The sequence below is a fragment of the Saccopteryx leptura genome, chromosome 9 (genome assembly GCF_036850995.1).
Source record: "Saccopteryx leptura isolate mSacLep1 chromosome 9, mSacLep1_pri_phased_curated, whole genome shotgun sequence".
Taxonomy (NCBI): domain Eukaryota; kingdom Metazoa; phylum Chordata; class Mammalia; order Chiroptera; family Emballonuridae; genus Saccopteryx; species Saccopteryx leptura.
The window spans coordinates 74,456,039-74,472,656 of NC_089511.1; the positions used below are offsets into that span (position 1 = coordinate 74,456,039).

Below are 16,618 nucleotides of genomic sequence, written 5' to 3' on the forward strand. Positions count from 1 at the left end.
ATATGATCCTATACATCGAAAACCCCAAAGAATCCACAAAAAGACTACTAGAAACAATAAGCCAATACAGTAAGGTCGCAGGATACAAAATTAACATACAGAAGTCAATAGCCTTTCTATATGCCAACAATGAAACATTTGAGAACAAACTCAAAAGAACAATCCCCTTCTCGACTGCAACAAAAAAAAAAATAAAATACTTAGGAATAAATATAACAGAGAATGTAAAGGACTTATATAATGAAAACTATAAACCATTGTTAAGGGAAATCAAAAAAGATATAATGAGATGGAAGAATATACCTTGTTCTTGGTTAGGAAGATTAATATAATCAAGATGGCCATATTACCCAAAGCAATATACAAATTTAATGCAATTCCCATCAAAATTCCAATGACATTTTTTAAAGAAATGGAGCAAAAAATCATGAGATTTATATGGAACTATAAAAAACCCCGAATAGCCAAAGCAATCCTAAAGAAAAAGAATGAAGCTGGGTGATTACAATACCTGACTTCAAACTATATTATAGGGCCACAATAAAAACAATATGGTATTGGCAGAAAAATAGACACTCAGACCAATGGAACAGAATAGAAAACCCAGAAATAAAACCACATATATATAGTCAAATAATTTTTGATAAAGAGGCCAAGAATACACAATGGAGAAAAGAAAGCCTCTTCAATAAATGGTGCTGGGAAAACTGGAAGGCCACATACAAAAGAATGAAACTGGACTACAGTCTGTCCCCCTGTACTAAAATTAACTCAAAATGGATCAAAGATCTAAACATAAGACCTGAAACAATTAAGTGCATAGAAGAAGACATAGGTACTAAACTCATGGACCTGGGTTTTAAAGAGCATTTTATGAATTTGACTCCAATGGCAAGAGAACTGAAGGCAAAAATTAATGAATGGGACTACATCAGACTAAGAAGTTTTTGCTCAGCAAGAGAAACTGATAACAAAATAAACAGACAGCCAACTAAATGGGAAATGATATTTTCAAACAACAGCTCAGATAAGGGCCTAATATCCAAAATATACAAAGAACTCATAAAACTCAACAACAAACAAGCAAACAATCCAATAAAAAAAATGGGAAGAGGACATGAACAGACACTTCTCCCCAGAAGAAATACAAATGGCCAACAGATATATGAAAAGATGCTTCGTTAGTTATTAGAGAAATGCAAATCAAAACTACAATGAGATACCACCTCACACCTGTTAGATTAGCTATTATTAACAAGACAGGTAATAGCAAATGTTGGAGAGGCTGTGGAGAAAAAGGAACCCTCATACACTGTTGGTGGGAATGTAAAGTAGTACAACCATTATGGAAGAAAGTTTGGTGGTTCCTCAAAAAACTGAAAATAGAATTACCTTATGACCCAGCAATCCCTCTACTGGGTATATACCCCCAAAACTCAGAAACATGGATACGTAAAGACACATGCAGCCCCATGTTCATTGCAGCATTGTTTACAGTGGCCAGGACATGGAAACAACCAAAAAGCCCGTCAATAGATGACTGGATAAAGAAGATGTGGCACATATACACTATGGAATACTACTCAGCCATAAGAAATGATGACATCGGATCATTTACAGCAAAATGGTGGGATCTTGATAACATTATACGAAGTGAAATAAGTAAATCAGAAAAAACCAGGCACTGCATTATTCCATACGTAGGTGGGACATAAAAGTGAAACTAAGAGACATTGATAAGAGTGTGGTGGTTACGGGGGGAGGGGGGAGAGGGAGAGGGAAAGGGGGAGGGGGAGGGGCACAAAGAAAACTAGATAGAAGGTGACAGAGTACTATCTGACTTTGGGTGATGGGTATGCAACATAAGTGAACGACAAGATAACCTGGAGTTATTATCTTTGAATATATGTATCCTGATTTATTGATGTCGCCCCATTAAAAATTAAATTAAAAAAAAAAAGATTGAGGCCATTTGCTAGAGAGCAAAGAAGGTAAAACTTATCTGAAAACTTCCTCTTCTTCTCTATCTTTAAGAGCCTTTAGGAGACAATGTTTATATATCTTAATTAAAAATTCCTACACTGATTCTAACACTTCCTCCCCTCCTGGAGTCCTGAGAGTGACGGATCACGAGCCCACTCCCCTTGCTTGAAAAACCTGCATTCTGTAACATTTTATATGCTTTATAATAATCATCCCTTTTGAAATCTTTTATATGTATAAAACTTGTAAACTAAAGCAAGCAGGGACTAGCTTATTGGGTTTCCTAATAAGCTAGCCCCAACACTTTTAGCAAAGGTAATTTCATTTAGCGTCTCTCCTTATCCTAAGCTAAACATTTCATTGTGGCGACAGGGTGGGGGGTAGACACTAGAACATTTGGGAATATCTTTGCCAGGTATGTAAAACAATTATCACTACTTGTGTTACCTTGTAGTCTTGATGTGTAAGAATGCTTTTTCCTATTTTTTTTTTTTTTTTTTTTTTTTTTTTTACAGAAACAGGGAGAGTCAGAGAGAGGGATAGACAGGAACGGAGAGATGAGAAGCATCAATCATCAGTTTTTTTGTTGCAACACCTTAGTTGTTCATTGATTGATTTCTCATATGTATCTTGACTGTGGGCCTTCAGCAGACCAAGTAACCCCTTGCTCAAGCCAGCGACCTTGGGTCCAAGCTGGTGAGCTTTTTTGCTCAAACCAGATGAGCCTGCACTCAACCTGGTAACCTCGGGGTCTCGAACCTGTGTCTTCCGCATCCCAGTCCGACACTTTATCCACTGCGCCACCACCTGGTCAGGCGCTTTTTCCTTTTAATAGATCCTATAGCTAGATGTTGTAAGCTTGTTAGTAATTGACTATTGTATCATGTTCCCCCTCCTTACCCACCTCAACTAGTACTTGATTTTGTATAAAAGAAAGTTCAGAACTGTAAGAAAGCCTACATGATTTGGGACCATGCCCTTATTAATTAATAAGCCGGATAATTAGTAAACTCCTCGAAGTTCTTCTGTAACCTGCCGGGTGTCTCTATGTAACCTGCGGATTGCAGTACTTTATACTAGTTGTTGATATGTAATTTTACTGTAGTGTGATTTACATGTATTTGTTGAATCTGTCTTTGTGGTATAGCATATAAATAATTCATTTGTGCTTGAAAAGAATATGTATTCTCTACTTAATTGTTTTTTTTAATTTGTATTCTCTAATTGTTAAGTGCAGAGTTTTATGCTGTTGTTTGAGCTGAACTTTGTTGTTTTATTCAAATCTTCCATATCTTTAATTATTTTCTGTTTGATCTATCAGTTTTTGAGAGAACTGTAATAAAATCTGTTTTAGAACCTCTACAAACTGATGATAATGATGGAGATGAAGAATTTGAGGAGATTAAATATGCTGAGCCTGAAAGTGCTCTGAAGGTTGACACAACTTTTCGCCATCTGCTCCTTTCATTGATTTTGTGGAACCTTTACCACCCCCTCCAGCATCTGATTTTTGTACCTAGGGAGTCTCCACCACAGTTATCGGCTCTTCAAAAAGGAATATTATAGGCCCGTAGAGAGGGAGATTTGGATGTGTTACAGATGGCTTTTACAGTAACAGTTAGAGAGAGAGTGGCTTTTGAGGTGGAATCCAAAAATCCTAATGGTGTTTATGAATTCATCACATTCTCCTACAGGTGTTATTGTTCAACATGATAAATTAGTTGAATGGCTATTTTTACCTGTGATAAGGTGCCAAAGAATTGCAAAGGTTGTTAACATTAGTATTTTAAAAGGAAGAGTCAGGCCCACTTACCCCTCCTCTCTGAAAAAAAAAAACCCCAGGGAGCCTCACCAGGTGGAGGTGCAGTGGATAGAGCATCGGACTGGGATGCAGAAGGACCCAGGTTTGAGACCCCGAGGTCACAAGCTTAAGTGCGGGTTCATCTGGTTTGAGCAAAAGCTCACCGGCTTGAGCCCAAGGTCACTGGCTCAAGCAAGGGGTTACTCAGTCTGCTAAAGGCCCGTGGTCAAAGGCATATATGAGAAAGCAATCAATGAACAACTAAGGTGTTGCAACGTGCAACGAAAAACTAATGATTGATGCTTCTCATCTCTCTGAAGTAATTAATCATAGTTCTTTTTGATTTAATTTTTATTTTCTTATTTTTATTTTTTTTACAGAGACAGGGAGAGTCAGAGAGAGGGACAGATAGAGACAGACAGACAGACAGGAAGGGAGAGAGATGAGAAACATCAATTCTTCGTTGCGGTTCCTTAGTTGTTCATTGATTAATTTCTCATATGTGCCTTGATTGGGGGGGGGGGGTTACAGTAGACCAAGTGACCCCTTGCTCGAGCCAGCAACCTTGGGCTCAAGCTGGTGAGCCTTGCTCAAACCAGATGAGCCCGCACTCAAGCCGGTGACTTCGGGGTCTTGAACCTGGGTCCTCCACATCCCAGTCCGAGGCTCTATCCACTGCGCCACCACCTGGTCAGGCTAATCATAGTTCTTTGGAAGGACTGAGGCCCCCTACTTGCTAGACAGCAAAGAGCTAAAACTTATCTGAAAACTTCCTCTTCCCCATCCTTAAGAGCCTTTAGGAGACAATGTTTACATATCAATTAAAAATTCCCACATGGATTCTACCTCTTCCTCCCCTCCTGGAGTCCTGAGAGTGACGTATACCTCTAGACAAAAGGATCATGAGCTCACACCCCTTGCTTGAAAAATCTGCATTCTGTAACATTTTATATACTTCTAATAATCATCCCTTTTGAAATCCTTTATATGTATAAAACTTGTAAGCTAAACAAGCGGGGACTAGCTTATTGGGTTTCCTACACTTGATCTTAGCCAAAAGGCCGAGAAGCGATTATTATTGGGTTTCCTAATAAGCTAGCCCCAACACTTTTAGCAAAGGTAATTTCATTTAGCGTCTCTCCTTATCCTAACATTTCATTGTGGCGACAGGGATAGGGGGTAGACACTAGAACATTTGGGAATGTCTTTGCCAGGTATGTAAAACAATTATCACTACTGTATCTTGTAGTCTTGATGTGTAAGAATGCTTTTTCCTTTTAATAGATCCTATAGCTAGATGTTGTAAGCTTGTTAGTAATTGATTATTGTATCATGTTCCTCCTCCTTACCTACCCCAACCAGTACTTGATTTTGTATAAAGGAAGGTTCAGAACGGTAAGAGAACCTACATGATTTGGGACCATTCTCTGTGTAGCTAGCTAACTGGCTAATTAATAAACTCCTCAAAGTTCTTCTGTAACCTGCTGGGTGTCTCTATGTTACCTGCAGATTGCAGTACTTTATAACAACTCAATTCTACCGTAAAATCTCTCTCCCTATCTTGATCTCACGTCTTCACTTATTCTCAAAGGAAGAGAACAGATTTGACAATTTGTGGGATGTGATCAGTCTACTATCATCCTTCCCTTAACAAATGCTGACATTTTTTTCTTATTTTCAGAATCATTTACACTGGCAGTTAACTTTTGCTGATTTCATAGGGATTATTGATAAACATTATCCAAAAAACCCTCATATCCAGTTCCTGAGGCACACTCAATGGATTTTACCTCATATTACCCGGCTGGAGGCTTTATCTAATGCCACCACCACCTTTAGTTATGGCTCTGGTAATGGACATGTTGGCTATACTGGGGCAATACAGAAACAATACAATACACCCTGGGTTTTTCTGCTCAATAAGCTGAATTATATGCTGTTATTTCTGCTTTACAGGATTTTCCCCATCCAGTTAACATTGTTAGTGATTCTGCTTATGTAGTACAAGTCACAAAGATGATTGAAACAGCTTTGTTAAAACCTTTATCACAACCTCTTACTAATCTTTTTCCTGAATTACAACAAACTGGCAACTCAATTGTATAAAGCATTGTTTACTCTTTTTTTCTTTTCTTTTTTTTTCATTTTTCCGAAGCTGGAAACGGGGAGGCAATCAGACAGACTCCCACATACGCCCGACCGGGATCCACCCGGCATGCCCACTAGGGGGCGATGCTCTGCCCCTCTGGGGCGTTGCTCTGTTGCATCCAGAGCCATTCTAGCACCTGAGGCAGAGGCCACGGAGTCATCCTCAGCGCCCGGGCCAACTTTGCTCCAATGGAGCCTCGGCTGTGGGAGGGGAAGAGTGAGACAGAGAGGAAGGAGAGGGGGAGGGGTGGAGAAGCAGATGGGCGCCTCTCCTGTGTGCCCTGGCCAGGAATCAAACCCGGGACTTCTGCATGCCAGGCCAACGCTCTACTGCTGAGCCAACCAGCCAGGGCCAACTCTTAATTTTTTGAATTATCCACCTTCTTTGCTCTCCACAGCGTGGATCAACATTACTCTGCTTATCTTCTATTTCAGAATATCCACGGTGACAGGATCTGGTGACCAATCTTTGGGTAATGGGACAACTGCTAACCTAGGGACGAGGTTTTGCTTGTATCTCACCTTCTACAGGAGAAGCCCCACTTTGGGTACCCACTCATCAAGTAAAACCCTATCATGAGTGAGAGAAAACAGAAAATTCATGAATGACCTGGAACCCCAATCATGCAGATGGGGGGACTAAACGTCTAGACCCCCCGTCTGGCGGGACCAATGCAAACAAGGAAGAAGGCAGCTCTTCCAAAGTGGGGGCAGATAAAACATCTGTGCCAAGAAGCAGAGAAACAATTGAAGCAGCAGAAAACTTTGGTGATAGCCTAACATGACGGTTGCAGTTTTTGCTCTTCTTGCTGTAGCTTCCTTAGGTGCTTGCAACAAACTCTCTAACAATTAATACAGAAGGAGGCTGCAAAAACTGTTTATGCAGCTATACAAAAACAAAAAGGGGGACATATAGGAAAATGGCCAGAGATTAGATGCTGACCTGAAACAAATCTTTGGTGTGGATTTTGGAATGCCAGGTCCTGAGGGGCACCGGCCCCAGCAAGCACTGATGAGATTGTTTAAATCAGGGCTAGTCAACTTTTTATACCTACCGCCCACTTTTGTATCTCTGTTAGTACTAAAATTTTCTAACTGTGCACCAGTTCCACAGTAATGGTGATTTATAAAGTAGGAAAGTAACTTTACTTTATAAAATTTATAAAGCAGAGTTACAGCAAGTTAAAGCATATAATAATAATTACTTACCAAGTACTTTATGTTGGATTTTCGCTAAGTTTGGCAGAATAAATCTTTATAAAACAACTTATTATAGTTAAATCTATCTTTTTATTTATACTTTGGTTGCTCTGCTAACACCGCCCACCATGAAAGCTGGAATGTCCACTAGTGGGCGGTAGGGAGCAGGTGACTGCCACTGGGTTAAAGGAAGCAGCTGATCCCTTTAGCCTTTTCCCTACATACCTGAAAGGTATTTGTTAATCATCCTTCTCTGCACTTTAATCCATTCTAGGCTAATTTGACCCAGGCTCTGCTAATTTTCTTGATGAGTAAAGAAATTAATAAACACGATGAGGCTGCAGAGATCTGGGCTCTCAGTCTTAGAGGCTGGGAGTCCCCTGTACCCATCTTTTCTCTACATTGTGTCTTGTGTGTGTTTTCTCTTAAATCCTACAGCACCTTCCTGTCGTGCACACCCTTTGCCAAGTTGGTCTTGGCATACCCTTATAGCCTATTTTGCCTTTATTTTTATCATTGGATTCTTATATAGCTTTTCTACGCCATACATAATTTACAAAGTGGGAAATCAGAGGGTATATGTATGACTCCAGGAATTTTTGTAGATTCAGAGCATAATTGGAATGACTATAGAAGGAATGCTTACCATTGTCCCATAAATGTGAGAGCACAGGCAGGTGGGGAGAGGTACCCAGGGGGGGCAGGAGGAGAATGACTCACTGCCCCCATGTCTAATCTTCCCTCCACTGCACTGTCAGTCAGTGCCCTTGCAGAGCTCCCCATTCAGTGTTCCTAATCCCAATCCTAGGCCAGGCTTTGATCCCCACATCCTCCTTTATCTTGAGGCAGGACATACACTAGGTTAGACCTGTGCAGTAGCTCAAAAGTGCTGCAGGGAGCCTACCCAACCCAGAACTCTGGCCCAACCCAGGAATCAGCCCTGGCTCACCCCACTCCAGCTCACTCATGACCACCAAGGCCAAATGGCTCACTTCCATTTTTAGAATCTCCTTTTCAGACAAACATATTTGAGTATATAATTTTAAAGCATTTTTCAGGTAAAGTCTTCCCAGACCTGGTCCCTCCTTTGTCGTTTATATAATGACCAAATCTGAACCTGATCAAACCTCAGCTATCACGCATTAATGGCCATCCTGCTAGGTCTTCCTTTACTTAGTTCCTCATCCTCATCTCTTTGCCCTAAGACTGCATTGTGCAAAGACAATAAACACTCACTTTCAGGCTGACCAGAGCCAGGTATGCCCATACTTCAGCGTTGAAGTTGTTCAATGCATTGGCTTCAGAGAGAGCATCCTCTGCCTCCATGATCTCCTCCAGCTTGACAAAAAAGAAGACATGTGAGTTGTTAAGTCAACTTAGTTTTCACCTAAGCTAGCTGGAGTCAGCTTAGCTGAAAATACTATGTCCAAATAACATTGGTGTACATGACATATAACAATAGCTTTTAACTTTTTAAATTTTTAGCAACAGAACTCTTTCTTCACCACTGTGTGGTGGCCTAGTATATAAACTACTTAAATGTAAAACTGCTTAGCTTAAAAAGCCAGGTAGGGGAATCTGGACCCTACCTTCTAGGCTCTCAACTTATACCTCTCTCTTCCTTCTTTCCTCTATAGCTGTCCCAGCAGGGCATCCCTGAGCCGTGGAGACAGGTACTAGGGTTGGAAAACCAGAAGTATTTACTGTCATGTGTGCCTCATTCAGTGATTTTCCCATATACTATACAACTATATTTACAGTTTTTTCCTTTAAATTCTGCATCGCTTTCTTTTTTCCTTTTTTTTTTTTTTTTTTGTATTTTTCCGAAGTTGGAAACGGGGAGGCAGTCAGACACCTGCATGTGCCCGACCGGGATCCACCCAGCTTGCCTACCAGGGGGCGATGCTCTGCCCATCTGGGGCGTCGCTCTGCCTCAATCAGAGCCATTCTAGTGCCTGAGGCAGAGGCCACAGAGCCATCCTCAGCGCCCGGACAAACTTTGCTCCAATGGAGCCTTGGCTGCAGGAGGGGAAGAGAGAGACAGAGAGGAAGGAGAGGGGGAGGGGTGGAGAAGCAGATGGGTGCTTCTCCTGTGTGCCCTGGCCGGGAATTGAACCTGGGACTCCCGCATGCCAGGCCGACGCTCTACCACTGAGCCAACCGGCCAGGGCCCTGCATCGCTTTCTTAAGGTAAAAGTCCTTTTAGACTGTCAAAACGCTATCATTCAGAAAGCTTCCTTTTCCCTAAAATTAGTTATTAATAGCACAATGTTGAGTAATCAATACAATAACCAGCAACTCTAGCATGCTTCCTGAACTCTGGTTACATGGATATGATTGCTGCTTCCTAAAACTTTGAGTTGCTTTGTAAATTGTTCCAAAAGGCCATCTGAGGAGAGAATAAAGCACTCCTTTCCCCAATAAAGTAGCTCTTTATTTATTTTTTTGTTTTAGAAAATAATGAATTTCTAGGCCCAAGACAATATGAAGACTAAAGCCCATAACTTGGCCTACACTTTAAATGTCTCTGAGATACTGATTCATTATTCAATCAGCGTATGTGTGCTAAGGATTTACTCTCTATTAGACAGTATGTTAGATTCTGGGGACATAATGGTAAAATACAAGCCCTGCCATCAAAGAGTTTACTGACAGATATGTTAAAAAAGAAAAGAAAAAAACTCAAACACACAAATAATTCCAATACAGAATAAACATCTCTATAATAAAAGCAAACATATAATCTTATGAAGGGACAAAGGAAAATAGTAATAATTCTACCTGAGATTAAAGAACACTCTGAGAAGAAACATTGCTAAAATAAATCTTGAAAGGCAATTAGAAGTTGCTAGTTGTAAAAGGTGAAGAAAGGCATTCCAGGTAAAAGAAATATTATATATAAATGCATAAATAGCATGACATGCTCAGAAAACTCAAGTATATCTGTGTGGCTGGAGAAGAGAGAGAGAGAAATAAAGTGGTAAGACTGAAGAGTGGGACACAAGTAGGAAAAGTAGGTTTAAAGTTGCTCATATGCAAAATAATATAATAATAAATAAGAATACAAGAATAAACTGTTTCACATACTCAAAATGTATAAGCCTACTTTTGCCCCACCCTATATGTTCATTCTAAGGAATCTGAATTTTATTGTGAAATAAGGGGTAGCCATTGAAAGATATAAGTAGGGGAATAATATGGTATTTGTATATATTAAAGACCACTTTGGTAACAATGTTGGAAATGACTTGAGGGAGGACAGAGAGCACCCCAAAAGATAAAGAAGGAATGAGGCTTGAATTAGAGCAGTTAAGGTAGATATGAATAGGAGACAATAGACTCAAGAGATGTTTAAGAGACAAAATCAAAAGAATATTTGATGACTAGATCAAAAATAGGAAAAGTAGACTAGGATAGCTTTTTGATTTCTGGATTGGTTGATTAGGTTTATTATAGTCTTATTCACCAAGGCAGGAAATACTTGAGAAGTATAAGGCTTAAGGAATGTAAGAATCCTTCAGAGATAAGTTAGATTATATTTTGGATATGCACATTTTGATGGTTTTGAACCATCAAATGGAGATGTTCATTACAATGTTAGATATAAGGGTCAGAAGTTGAATAGTATTATGAACTGAAGCTTAAGGATTCATTAGAGCACAAGTGGTAGTTAAGAACACCTCAGTAGATCTAACAGTTATGGTGATTAAAAGACTAGAAGCCCCTGAAAAAGGTTGAGAATGAAATACCAGAGAGGAAAGCAAAGAACTGAAACAATGTGAATGCAGTATTGTAGATATCAAGAGAAGGCTTCAATAGGAAGTAGTCAACAGAGTTAAGTGTCACAGAGACTTCATCTAAGTGTCTATTGCATTTGGCAATTAGTATGTTATTGTGGACTTCTGTCAGAGAAGTTTCAGCAAAGTGGTAAGGGGTATACTATGAAGTGAAATGTAATGCTATGAAGTGAAATGTAAATGGAACCTGGGAAATGAACAGGTAATTCACAAGTAAAGAAATACTTGTATCACATGAGTTTAACTTCTTTAGTGATAAAAATACAAATTAAGATACCTATTGAGATGCCAGTCAAGATGGCAGTGTAAGTAATGCTGTGCTCACCTCCTCCCATAACCACATCAAAATTACAACTAAACTACAGAACAACCATCATTGAGAATAATGTGAAGTCTAGCTGAATAGAAGTTCTATAACTAAGGATATACAGAAGAAGCTACATCAGACTGGTAGGAAGGGCAGAGATGTGGACCAAGCTGGTACCACACCCACATGTGGCTGCAGAGGTGCCCTCTAAAGAGTGAGAGTTCCAGCCCCAAGCCAGACTTCCCAGCCCAGGCTTCCAGTAAAGGCAAGAGAAGTCCTCATAACTTCTGGCTGTGAAAATCAGCAGAGATTGTGGCTGAGTAAGACTAAGGGTGGCTGGAGTCCCAGATGTTCCTCTTAAAGGGTCCACTCACGGACTTACTTGGACTCAATCACTCTGAGTTCCAGTTGTTGGGTAACAGCTTTAAAGGCACAAGAGACATACAAGAAAGAACTGTCTGGCTTTAGGGCAAGGGCTGGAAGGGCAGCTGTCTCCAAGACAGAAGTGCTGACAGAAGCCATTGTTCCTTTGTTGGGCCCTTCTTCTACCTTGCCTATATGTACAGGTGGGTGCCATATCTGAATCTTTGCCATCTTAGCTAAAACCCCTCACCCTGCCCTAGTGATTCCCTAAGATCTCCTCCCCACCCAACATTTAGCCGACTCAAGCCGCTTCCAATGGCTTTTCCATACAAACAGCCTGTCTTAGCTCATGCTACAGACTTTCCTAAAATCTTTCAAAGGTTCACAAACCCTAAACAAGCAGCATCTGACCTTGACAGCCAGCCTGTTTGTAGTTTAGCATCTCCCAGGCACCTCAAAGCCCAGCACAAGAAGCAACCATTGGCAGATCAATTTGTAGCTCATATCAAGTGGCCCAAGACAGGGCACAGGTAGCAGCTGACCTTGGTCTGTACCAGAGCCCTTCCCAAAAGGCTCCAGAATGAACACACCCAGTTGCCAGCCTCAGATCAAAACAGAGCACCACCTCCACAAATGACACATCCAAAGAACAGACTCAGTAGGCACAAGAACCCCACTAAAGAAATCCTACTCTGTAGGGTCCGCCCTGGCACAACAGCTCTTCCACTATAGTCATAGCCAGTCCTCACAACCAATCAGCCTGAGAGTCAATGCTCCTACTGATGTGCCAACAGCAATCAAGGCTCAACAACAATTACAACAGTATGCACACAACCCACACAAAAGACACACCTGGAGCTCTTGGTGCAGATATGTGGGGAGACTATGCTACTGGGCCCATATTACATAATGTCACTTTTCCAGAACCTGAAGATTAGCAGCTCTATCTACCACATAAAAACAAATCCAGTGAAGCAGCCAAAATGAGGACAAGAAATCTACCAGACGAAGAGGTCAAAACATTGGTTGTAAGGACACTCAAGGATCTCAGTAAGAACTTAAAAAATATACTTTTTAATAGAAAATATAAAATGGAAATAGAAACCATAAAAAAGAACAAGTCAAGAATGAAGAATAAAATAATTGAAATGAAGAATACATTAGAGGGAATAAAAGTAGAGTAGATGAAGCAGAGGACAGAATCAGCAATTTGGAAGATAAAGTAGCAGAAAACACCCAATCAAAACAGCAAAAAAGAAAAAAGAATCCAAAAAAATAAAGAAAAAACCTAATGAACAAAACAAACAAACAAAATAGAAACAGACTCACAGATACAGAGAACAGGATTATAGTTGACAGAGGGGAGGGGGGCTTAGGGGCTGGTGAAAAAGGTGAAGGGATTAAGCAGAAAATGTAAACAAAAATCCTTAGTCACAGACAACAGTATGGGGATTTCAGAGGGGGGGAGGAGTAGGGGCAGGTAAAATAGGGTAAAAGAGTATAAATGGGGACAGAAGGAGACAACTTTGAGTGGTGAACACACAATACAATATACAGATGATGTATTATAGAATTGTACACTTAAAACCTAGATAATTTTATTAACCAATGTCACCCCAATAGCTTCAATAAAAAACTTTGTAAAAAGAAAAAAGACAAAAAAAAAAAAAAAAGTAAAGATAGTTTGAGAGCCTCTGGGATAATCAAGTATATCAACATTTGCATCATAGGGGTACCAGAGCAGAAGACAGAGAGAAGGAATTCAAAACCTGTATGAAGAAATAGTGATGGAAAACATACAAGTTCAGGAAGCACAGAGTCCCAACCAAGGTGAACCCAAGGAAGCTCACACCAAGACATATCATAATTAAAATGCCAAAGATTAAAGACAAAGATAGGATCTTAAAAGGAGCAAGAGAAAAGCAGTTAGTTACCTACACAGGAATTCCCATGAAACTCCAAGCTGAAATTTCTATTGCAGGCCAGAAGGGATTGGCATGAAATGTTGTGGACCGTTAATGGCAGGAAGCCATTATAGATTCAAGGCTTAGCAAAAGGCTAAGTTCTACCCCCTCCATCTCCATATTTGGCTTTGATGCTGAGTATTTGCACCCACTCCACTTGCTTCCTTGGGTTGCAGGAAGCAATATACATGCCCTTCCTCTGACTCTTTGTTTGTTTCAGATGTTTGTAAATTTCACTAATGTATCCTGTGTAAATTTCACTAATGTATCCTGTTTTTGCCTTGGGAGAGTTCCTGTCTTAGCCTTTGATGTGCAACTTTGTATCAGGGTCCTTGATTTGCATAGGTCTATATAATAAAGCAAACTGGGGCTATGAGGCACTCAGATACTGCCAGGCAGTTTGAGGAGTCCTCCCGGTCCCATCGGTTTTGTTCTGACAAAGTGTGTTTCCTTAATTCCACACCGTTATTTGGAGCTGTGCTGGTCCGCGGCAAGTGGCACCCAAACAGACGACTTGAGTACGAGGAAACTAAAACTGAAGGCAGGTGACGGAACTCCCCAAAGTGAAGTGCGCATAGTGAGTAAATAAAGTTTTTGGGGAAAGTGTAGTTGGGAGTAAAAGAATATGGGACAGATAGGGTAAAAAATAAGGGACCTTTTTGTAAAAATGTTTCCGTATGAAGACAAATCATTGTCTGAAGAGTATCAGGGTAAGCCGGAAACAGAGGGATGTGAATACGAGGATAACTTGAAGTCTGAGGATGACGGGGGGATGAAAAATCCATGGCTATGGCTGCCTTAGCTGTGGGGCCTCCGCTGCCCTCAGCTCCTTCCTACATTCAACCCTCTGCTCCTCCATTCCCTTATTGGGCTGATTCCAGAGTCTATAGCTCAAAATCTGGGATATCCCCTCTCCAACAATCTATAGACCAGGTTCAAAATGTAGGGGAAACAATACATGGTAGCTTTACCCATTTTCCTGTTGTAGAAAGACAGGATGATACAGGGAGACTAGTGCGAGAACATGAACCTGTACCTTTTAGAGCTCTGAAAGAGCTTAAACTTGTTTGTGTTCAGTATGGGCCTACTGCCCCTTTTTCACTTGGTTTATTAGATACTATTAGGGCAAAGGCTCTTCCCCCAAATGACTGGAAGGTGATTGCTTGTGCTTGTCTCTCCGGGGGTGATTATTTGCTGTGGAAGTTGGACACTCATGAAGGGGCTGTTGAGGTAGGAAAAAAATCTCAGCATAATCAACCTGAGCTGCCAGTTACAGCGAATATAGAATTTGAGAATGGACTCAGGTATTAGGAAAATTACAGCTTTTTCTGTCATGGGCTGATTTTCTTTTTTTTGTATTTTTCTGAAGCTAGAAATGGGGAGAGACAGTCAGACAGACTCCCGCATGCGCCCGACCGGGATCCACCCAGCATGCCTACCAGGGGGCGACGCTCTGCCCACCAGGGGGCGATGCTCTGCCCATCCAGGGCGTCGCTATGCCATGACCAGAGCCACTCTAGCGCCTGAGGCAGAGGCCACAGAGCCATCCCCAGCACCCGGGCCATCTTTGCTACAATGGAGCCTTGGCTGCAGGAGGGGGAGAGAGAGACAGAGAGGAAGGAAAGGGGGAGGGGTGGAGAAGCAGTTGGGCGCTTCTCCTGTGTGCCCTGGCCAGGAATCGAACCCGGGACTTCTGCACACCAGGCCAATGCTCTACCACTGAGCCAACCGGCCAGGGCCTTCTTGAATGTTTTGACTGCGGTCTTCTGAACTATCATTTTGTTTCTTTCTTGTTCTTTGCCTGGAAGTTGAGGCAGGGGACCTGTGTTGGATCTGACTATGGAAAATATCCCAGCAGCTGCCGAGAGCAAATTTTCTTGGGAAGATTTTGTTTAGTCACATCCTTCAGTCTCTCTGTCAGAAAATGCCCTGACTAATATCAGGCAGGCATCTTTCTAATCTGGATGTGCTCTGAAATCCCAGGTTTCTCTCTGGTTTGTCTGGTTCGTCTAATTCTTGTTTCTGTTTAGTCTTTGTTTAATGTTGTCAAAATGTGTCTGTTTTTAAGGCCTAAATTAAGGTTTTGTTTGCATGCAAAAATTGGAAATGCTGGCTCTAATATTTAGAAAAAATAAAATGTTTTTAGAACTTGTAAGGAGCACTCATTTAAATTTAAATAGAATAGAATGTAGATCCTTAAGACTTACTGATTTGGTTAGTGCATTGTGAGGTGTGTTCAGAGTTAGGAGCCAAATAGCAACTTAAGTATTAGAAAACTCGTGCAAATCTTTGTCATGCTCTTTTTACTTCAAATTTTTTGAATACTGATGTACAGGGTCATTCAGCAGCAGAGAGACTCTGGAACCCTGCAAGGAAAGCCTTCCCTGAAGTGCGATGGAGGGACCCGCTCACAGGAATCTGGCAAGGGCCAGACCCTGTTCTCTTATGGGGCTGAGGATATGTGTGTGTTTTTCCTAGATCTGCTGAAGCTCCTCGGTGGATCCCTGAACGACTGGTGAGACACCATGATTCTAGATGAGAGAATCACTTCACAAGAGCAATTGCATAAGACTTATTTTACTATGCTCTCTTCCCTTTCTCAATTATTATTACCTAATTTTTTTCAATGTTTTATTTCTTTTCTGCTCCATTGCTTGAAAAGAGGGCAAAAGGGGGGGCCTGATTTGGGTGTTGCTGAACAGAAATCTCATACGGCCGTCTTGAGATTTTTCGAGAGAGATCTCTGTTTAGTATATATCCTTATTACGTTCCTATTAAGGTAGCCCTACTTAAGATCAAGCAGGCCATAGTTTAATCTCTAAAACCCCGGGTTTCACTCTTGATTTGTGTGATTGTATGTGAAGTCTTTGTTTAATGTTTAAGTGTCTTTGTTTATAAGGCCTGAATTAAGTCCTTACATGAAAAGTAATAATAATAATTTTGGAAATGCTGGCTCTAGTATTGAAAACAAAATAAAAATAATTTCATTTCCCTACATAAATATAATTTTGTTTGGAATAAGTAAAGCGCGCTCATTTTGGATCCAAAAGACTTG

The 16,618-nt window shown here is 40.8% G+C and overlaps 1 protein-coding gene across 5 annotated transcripts in view; it reads right to left on the reverse strand.

Annotated features, from left to right (window-relative positions):
* Positions 1-16,618, reverse strand: part of CFAP70 (cilia and flagella associated protein 70) — a 172,418-nt gene that overhangs the window by 18,007 nt on the left and 137,793 nt on the right. For all 5 annotated transcript variants that reach the window (XM_066348835.1, XM_066348832.1, XM_066348833.1 and 2 more), the window contains one exon: positions 8,369-8,470. In XM_066348835.1, coding sequence (XP_066204932.1) covers positions 8,369-8,470 — 102 coding nt within the window. The remainder of the gene's footprint in view (positions 1-8,368; positions 8,471-16,618) is intronic.